Raw genomic sequence first — 7,978 nt, forward strand, 5'->3', positions numbered from 1 at the left:
TAGTACCAGGAATAATAAAACTTATATTTAGTTATGTGATACCTCATCGTCTTGCACTTAAAGGCCTAAAATTAATTATTCAACTTGACAGATACTGGTTACGTTCAATAGTTAGATATATCCCCCACATTTTCCTTTAGTAAGACTGGTGTTATCATTCAAAGTAAACTACAATAGCGGTTTTATACTAAATTTCTTTAATTCATACCACTTTGTGGTTTGTGTCTTAAAGTCTATTATATAGATAGTGGAAAATTATGTAAATCATTTTTGAAAATCATGATTTAAAATTATTGAAACCTAGGATCTAGGATCTTTACTACCTAAGTTTCATGGCTACAAAAGGTTGTTTCTCTTAGGCATTAGTGCATATAAAACAGTGATAAGTGAGTCCTAAACCTGGTCAAACGGTCCACATAATAGATGTTAAAAAGGAAGGGAGAAATCTTGACATCAAAAAAATTGAAATCATATATTCTTCCTTTTTAGCTCGCAAAATGTTTGCCTGCATAATACATCCTCCATTTTCTCGTCAGTAGTTGTCAATAATCGTTTGGTGTGGTACACTCATTGCGAAGAATGTCACATTGGCCAGCTATAGGTGTTTAACATATTGTTCCCTCTTAGATGTCTAGAGGAAGATAGGTGAAAAGTTTATCTGCCTTCAAATATCCATGCGTCGTCACTGTCACATCATTTGGATTGTACCGTCAAATAGTTGAACAGTAAGTCGAATAATAACACCATCTACTACCCCTGATGTAGCTAAAAGCCATGAATCTGATCCCAGAATGTCCATTTATCCAAGTTTGGAGAAAACAGGCGCTTCCTTGATTTGCAATCGAACCCTGTAGTTTCCCTTCTGGATGTAGTTCAGTAAAATAGGTTCTACTTTTGGCCTTGCATAGGCTTGAGCAATGCGCACCACTGTCAGATCTCAACGCATTTCTTATCTGCTGGCTCTTTGGGCAGCCCATTCCCATCATGCTTTTGTTTTTGGGACATCACTACTATCCCTCTCGTCTCACCATCCATTCAAAGGCGTTCTCTTAAGCCACATCTGCCAGTCTTCCCTTCGTTTTGTGTTATTATCTGAAAGATAGGAACTTGCTCTCTCTCTGCCTAAGACCAAATTAGACGAGCTCGTTCTCTCTCTAGGCTTCCTAACGTCGCCATTGAAACGGGTGGTTAGAGTTTTTTCTTCCTTCTTCAGGCCCGAGATGAACGATGGGAAATGAGCTTCGTCCATCTTCGTCTGAGGGAGCTGGTGGAGACAGTAATGGAGATTCCAATGCTAAATGATGTAAACAAAGAGGTGGGAAGTGAAGTTTAGATGAGACGTAACCCACCAGCCATCTCCCACGTTTGGTCTGTCATGGACTTGAATTCCTTTTATGCCTCGTTTTTCAGCTTCACTTCTCTCGCTTTCCTACATGTCGATAGCATCAAATTACCTTAGATGGGCGTCGGACATTGAAGGAAGTACGGGAAAAAAATGAGCATAATCCACGTCCTGGAGATTCAGCTAGCCCTAATGCCGTATGCATAAAAATATGTTGTATATATATACACACAAACAGAGAGAGAGAGAGAGAGAGAGAGAGAGAGAGAGAGAGAGAGAGAGAGAGAGAGAGAGAGAGAGAGAGAGAGAGAGAGAGAGAGAGAGAGAGAGAGAGAGAGAGAGGGAGGGGGAGGACGAGAGAGAGAGAGAGGCAGGCAGAAAGAGAGATAGAGGAAGAGAGGGAGAGGGAGAGAGGGAGAGGGGGAGAGGGAGATGGGGAGAGAGCGAGAGAGAGAGACAGAGGAAGAGAGAGGGAGAGAGGGAGAGAGAGAGAGGAGAGAGAGAGACAGAGAGGGAGAGAGAGAGGAGAGATAGGAGAGAGAGAGACAGAGGAAGAGAGAGGGAGAGAGAGAGACAGAGGAAGAGAGAGGGAGAGAGAGACAGAGGAAGAGAGAGGGAGAGAGATAGGAGAGAGAGAGACAGAGGAAGAGAGAGGGAGAGAGATAGGAGAGAGAGAGACAGAGGAAGAGAGAGGGAGAGAGATAGGAGAGAGAGACAGAGGAAGAGAGGGAGAGAGGAGAGAGAGAGACAGAGAAAGAGAGAGGGAGAGAGGGAGAGAGGAGAGAGAGAGAGACAGGAAGAGCGAGGGAGAGAGGAGAGAGAGGAGAGAGAGAGACAGGAAGAGAGAGGGCGAGAGGAGAGAGAGAGAGAGAGAGAAAGAGAGAGGAATAGACCTCAAAGCCTGCTCGCCTTTGAATGGTAAAAGTACCTAGCGGAGGATAGGAATCTTCTACTGGGGGCATGAGAGTTAGAAGACACAGACAAAAGAGTTTGCAGCTGTTCTTAGTCAGTTTACAGATCCGGCCAACTCTCTTTAACTCTGACCCCAATCCATGTCTGGCCTATCTATGTACTCTACTTGACCAGTGCATGTGCTCTCTCTCGCTCTCTCTCTTTCTCTCTCTCTCTCTCTCTCTCTCTCTCTATCTTATACTTTCACCGCGCGCTCTAAGTATTCAGCACTTCTCTGATAGAGTGCGAGAATGTATGTTATCTTATTTTGTGACTGACTAGATAACAATCGGCTGCGACGACTTATAAGGGCAGTAATTTTCCTCTGAACACTTAGGCATTATGTTGATCTACAAGATTTAGGCCCTTCAGCGCTTTATCTATTTCTCAGACTTTGTCATTCTCCTTTTCTCGCTCTCTATAAGAGAAGTACTGAATACATAGAGTAGATAGAGAAAAAAGCACTGGTCCACACATCGTACATAGATTAGAGAGAGAAACCAGTCTTGGTCCCCGATCGTACATAGAGTAGAGATAGAAACAAGCCTTGGTCCCCAAATACACATCTGAAGGCAAAGACAGGGGCATGTGGGGAGCAAGCTTAAGCGCCCCCACGCGTCAAAGCTCTCGTCTTTCGCACGTCCCCGCTGATCTGATATTGGTCGATCCATCAAATAATGCAAAACATTATGTTCTGATGAATGAAGACAGGGAACGAGAGAAGTAAAGAGAGACGGATGCTTCATAACGGCGCCTGCCCCCGAGACTGCACTGGAATACCTACAGTCGGATGATGTAGGAAGGACCCGATATTGTTGCTCACGTGGACTGAAGGAAGGAGAGGGCTGACCGCATTTGAGATCTTGCTTGTCCCCAACCTGTCGCCATCATCCCCTTCCTCTCTCTCTTCCTGAGGGCCCATATACGAAGAGAGCAGCAGAACGCCTGTCATCGGAGAGGTCCGAGGTTGAAACATCCATGCACAACCTGAGTTCCACCCGATTCCTATCACAGTCTCTTCGTCACTTAACTCTCTCTTTATCTCTCTGTCTCTCTCTCCCTCGCTTTCTCTCGCTGTCCCTCTTCTCTCTATTTCCCTCTCTTTTCTCTTTTTCCGTCTCTTTTCTCTCCCCCCCCTCTCTCTCTCTCTCTCTCTCTCTCTTTCTTTGTCATTCTCTCTCTTTATCTTTTTCTCTTTCTCTCTCCTCTTTCCCGATCTCTCTCTATCTCTCTCGCGCGCGCTCCTCTTTCTCTGTTTCTCTCTTTTCCTATTTATCTCTCTCTCTCTCTCTCTTCTTTTCTCTAAAAGCTGCAGAAAATCAAGGGAAGCAAAGGAGGGGGGCCGGAATTCAAGGAACTGAAGACGTCAGCGAGCGTGGGGAATAAAGAAAACCACGAAAATTAACTAGCGACCGATTTGATTTCTCTGACGGACAGAAAGCAAGAGAGACCTGAAAAATTAAGATCAGCACTTTTCAACAATCCAAATGCCCATAATTCACATCAATTTGACAACCCTTCATTTACATGACATCAGATCGACCCAGTTTACAGTGAAACCCTTCTTCTTCCATACCACCATCGGCCCTATATTTTATTTACAGCCCGAGGGAAGAAGAAGAAGAAGAAACATCAAGAACTGTACCCTTAAAATTCTCCGCGAAGCTCTTCCTTGCTCCTTTATTCGACACGCTGCGGGTATAAACAAACTGTCTCCTCTTTGTTCTCTCTCTTTTTCTCTGTCTGTCTCTCTCTATCTTTCCTTTTCTCTTCTGTGAAGAACTCCGCTAGATCTGTCCGAAAGCGGGGGATATTCTCCCCAAGTCCTTGTCGAAGGCCTGGTCAGAGAGAATAAGATGCTGGCTTGGCTGCCACGAGGCCCAGCTGCCGATTTCGAACTCTGTCTCGGCCTTGAGATCATCGTAAAGATCGTCTCGGCTGAATGACATGGATACCGCTTCTTGTAGATAATCTGATGACCACTTAATGTCCTCAGGCATCTTTAACAGCCCATCTCCGCTGTCGAAGAGGGAGCCGCTGCTACCGCTGCTGTTGCTCGAGGCGCCGCCATTCCATAGCTGGGCTCCGGCGGCGCCGCCTAATGGACCTTGTCTCAGGCCCATCGCTTCAGAGAAGGATGAGACTAGTGAGCTGGCATCCATGGCCTCCGAGCTCTTCTGGGTCAACCAAAGCTGAGAGCTTTGGGGCATCAACAGCCCTCCACTGCCCCCCGGAAAGTAGCCCGGTGGGGCCGTTAAAGGAAAGCCGGCCGGTGGCGGTGACTCGTCTAGGAACACGCTCTTGGCGGAGTTAACGGCGGGACTGCCCACCGGCGGCGCCGCCGGCTCTGAGTAACTCGAATTGCCGGAGACCGCGGAGCTTGACCCCTCTGCCTCCGGTATGGGCTTGTGCGTGCATGGGTCGATTCCCTTCTGCATGAGCTTCTTCTTGATGCACGAATTCCATAAGTTCTTGATCTCGTTGTCTGTCCTCCCTGGTAACTGGGCCGCAATCCGAGACCATCTGAAGCAAAAATGAACTATCAGGTTTAAAAAGGAGGAGGAGGAAGAATTAGGGGTCTGCCACGTGGATTCCACCTGTTGCCGAGGACGGCGTGGAGCTCGACGATGAGGTTCTCCTCCTGCTGGGAGAATGCACCTCGCTTGAGGTCCGGCCGTAGATAGTTGATCCAACGAAGGCGGCAGCTCTTCCCGCATCTCTGGAGGCCTGCAGATTATCATCGTAAGACGAGTGAGGATTATAAAGGAAGAAGAAGAAGAAGAAGAAGAAGAAGAAGAAGAAGAAGAAGAAGAAGAAGAAGGAGAGGCATAAGGAGGAGGAGGAGAAGGAGAAGAATTTGAAGGAGAAGGAGGAGAAGAAGAAGAAGAAGAAGAAGAAGAAGAAGAAGAAGAAGGAGAAGAAGAAGAAGAAGAAGAAGAAGAAGAAGAAGAAGAAGAAGAAGAAGAAGAAGAAGAAGAAGAAGAAGAAGAAGAAGAAGAAGAAGAAGAAGGAGAGGCATAAGGAGGAGGAGGAGGAGAAGGAGAAGAATTTGAAGGAGAAGGAGAAGAAGAGGAAGAATAAGAAGACCAGCAAGCTTGGGGACGGCGCTCCAGCAGCCATGGCCGTGGTTGGTGATGTGGTGGAAAAGCTTCTCATCCTCTTCGGGGGACCAAAGACCCTTGCGGAGCTTCTGCTTGAAGCAGCAGGAGTGGCGGCCCATGGCAGCGGAGGCCCAATGCTGTCAGTGGCGGCGGGGATGGGTCCAGCGAAGGGCCGGCGATCCCGTTCCGGACTGTAGGGAATAACTAAGAAAGAGATGCGCTCTGAGGAGAGAGGCCTCGCTCCCCGACGCCAGAAAATATGTAGACCGTTCTGGAGAAGGAGAGCGAGAGCTTGAAATGGAGACAATATAGGGCGGAAGGAGAGAGAGAGAGTTGTCGGTAGATACTAGATATATAGACAAGGAGAGAGAGAAGAAGAAGAAGAAAAGAGAAAAGTGGAGACAATTGAGAAAAGAGTGAGAAATGGAGACAATCGTGAAAGATTGTGAGCAAGGGATAAAGAGAGGGAGAGATGGAAAGAGAACAGTACAGATAGAGAGAGAGATGTTGAGAACAGAGAGAGATAGAGATGGAGAGAGAGAGATTTAGATGGCAGCGAATTGAAGCTGAGAGATAGTAGAAAGATGGGAAAGAGGAAGAGGGAGCAAGAGAGAGAGAGAGAATGAGATGTAGAGAGAGGGCGAGGGAGAAAGAGGTAAGAGAGAGAAGGAGAGGTACGGCGAGGGAGGTCACGGTCAAGTGGGTGCAGATTGAGGCCCCGAAAGAGTACTCTTATTCCTCTTCGCCCATCCCTGCGTTGTTTCGTGACTTTCGTCCATCCCTTTCCCTCTTGTGCGGTTTCCTCGACTAGTGGCTTACAAGCTGCGGCTGTTTCATCACGTTTCTCAAAATTATCAGTCCGTTCCGTTGGCAGTGGGCCTCCTTCCCTCCTTGTTCTCTTCGCCTCATTTCCTCTCCCTTTGAACTTAACCTCCTTTCCCACCATGAATAGATATTTCCCTCTCCAAATGACGAACACCGACCTCTTTCTCTCTCTTCTCTCTCTCTCTCTCAATCTCTTTCCTTCTACCACCATTATAGATGCTTGGTAAATGTCTCTCAACAAAGCTCGTTTGACACGCATAGTTCATTGCGCTGATCATACCGACGAATGCAATTCTTGATGACTTAATGTATTAGGGTAGGTAGTCAGATGGACAGCTGAGAGAGGAGAGAGACGCTTGAAGTGATGTCATTCATCTCTTTTTCTTATCGCTTATTTCTTCCGTTCATCTTAATAATCCGTCAATCAGTCGGATTCAATGTCTCCTCTCCAAAGAGTACTCGTTGCATGCATGTGCGAGAGCCACCAAGAGAAAATCATTCATCGGCCAATACTAACTCATCTTGTCCTCTGAACGCTTTAGCATATCTCTCTTCGCCTTTACTGTATGATATGTACATTTTTAAACATAGCTCTTTGTGCACCATTCATTCCCGAATCTATCAGGTGAGTAAGGATAATAATGTCCCTCAATCGCTTGCTTAAACTCTGACTATTCTCCCCTCCTTTAGTTGTGTGATAACAGAGTTGTCTTGGGTTTTCCAAGGGGAGGATATATTATCGAGTGAAGTTTCGTCAGAGGTCTATGTTATGACATAAATATTATATTGTTGTATTTTGAGATGTAAAAAATTAATGCGCATGTATTCTTCGTCGCTGACAAGCCAAGATTGGCTGGCTGTGAAACTTAATTTGGTCCGCTACCGAGATTTTTAAATCCCAGCAAAACCCCAGAGGATTCCCACATCCCCACCAAAACAGCTCAAGATGGCGTCTTCGAATCTCGATCTTTCAAGGCCAATCACAGCCGTTGGATCTACACTAAAGTAGTCCCCACCGACGCAATCCAACGGTGGAGATACGGCCACGCTATGAGTTTCGTCGAGGGACCCCCGCGTGGACTTCTATTTATTGCTGGATGACAATAATACCCTCTTAAGGGATCCGCTTCCCTTTGGCTGCGACCGTGATGCCATAAGAAATGACAATAATACCCTCCTTGGAGGTTCCGTCTCCCCACGAGAAGCTTCCTTAGGTCAAATCTGAGCTCCTCCATCATTAAGAAATCATAAATGTGTAGAGGACAAAGTACGTCTCTTGATCTTTCTCTTCTTACTCTCTTTTCTCTCTCACTCTCTCTCCCTTTGTCGAAATCTTCCTCTCTAGATCATGTGGCATTGTGTCTTTTGATCTGAAACCGTAGATGGGTAGGCGATTCGGTGAGGTTTGACGAGGTCTTTCGTTTTCCCAAAGAGGAAAGCGGTGACGGGAATTGAGCGAAAGAGATCATCTTCTTCTTGATGTTGATCGCTGGGCGTCGGTAGTCGTTTATCGACGCAGGATTATCAACTGACACGGGACTTTAGCATGGGTACGTTAGGGGGGGATGTTCAATTATTCGACTAAATCATGGTCCATAGGAATCTGAAAGACGGACTGAGAGATTGATAGATCGATGATCAAAGCATAGATGATATAATAATATCCATTGAATACAGCAGAGATAGATAGATAGTGTGATGTCGAGGTAGACAGATAATAGATACAAATAGTGAGTTAGAGGGAGGGCCTACAAAGACG

The 7,978-nt window shown here is 46.3% G+C and overlaps 1 protein-coding gene across 1 annotated transcript; it reads right to left on the reverse strand.

Moving 5' to 3' along the window:
• Positions 1-3,765: 3,765 nt before the first annotated feature.
• Positions 3,766-6,095, reverse strand: LOC144713680 (uncharacterized). Its single transcript, XM_078588348.1, has 3 exons — positions 5,381-6,095; positions 4,891-5,020; positions 3,766-4,816 (listed from the first exon to the last, which is right to left on the reverse strand). Exons 1-3 carry the CDS (start codon positions 5,511-5,513, stop codon positions 4,081-4,083), a joined length of 999 nt encoding a protein of 332 aa, XP_078444474.1. The 5' UTR covers positions 5,514-6,095; the 3' UTR covers positions 3,766-4,080.
• Positions 6,096-7,978: the final 1,883 nt, after the last annotated feature.

The sequence above is a fragment of the Wolffia australiana genome, chromosome 1 (genome assembly GCF_029677425.1).
Source record: "Wolffia australiana isolate 7733 chromosome 1, ASM2967742v1".
Lineage (NCBI taxonomy): Eukaryota > Viridiplantae > Streptophyta > Magnoliopsida > Alismatales > Araceae > Wolffia > Wolffia australiana.

Excerpts from the sequence above, each read along its gene's own strand:
- LOC144713680 (XM_078588348.1), bottom strand. The coding sequence starts at position 5,513 with ATGGGCCGCCACTCCTGCTGCTTCAAGCAGAAGCTCCGCAAGGGTCTT. Across the intron at positions 5,021-5,380 it reads CGCCGTCCCCAAGCTTGCTG|GCCTCCAGAGATGCGGGAAG; the intron begins GTCTTCTTATTC and ends GATAATCTGCAG. Across the intron at positions 4,817-4,890 it reads CACGCCGTCCTCGGCAACAG|ATGGTCTCGGATTGCGGCCC; the intron begins GTGGAATCCACG and ends TTTTTGCTTCAG.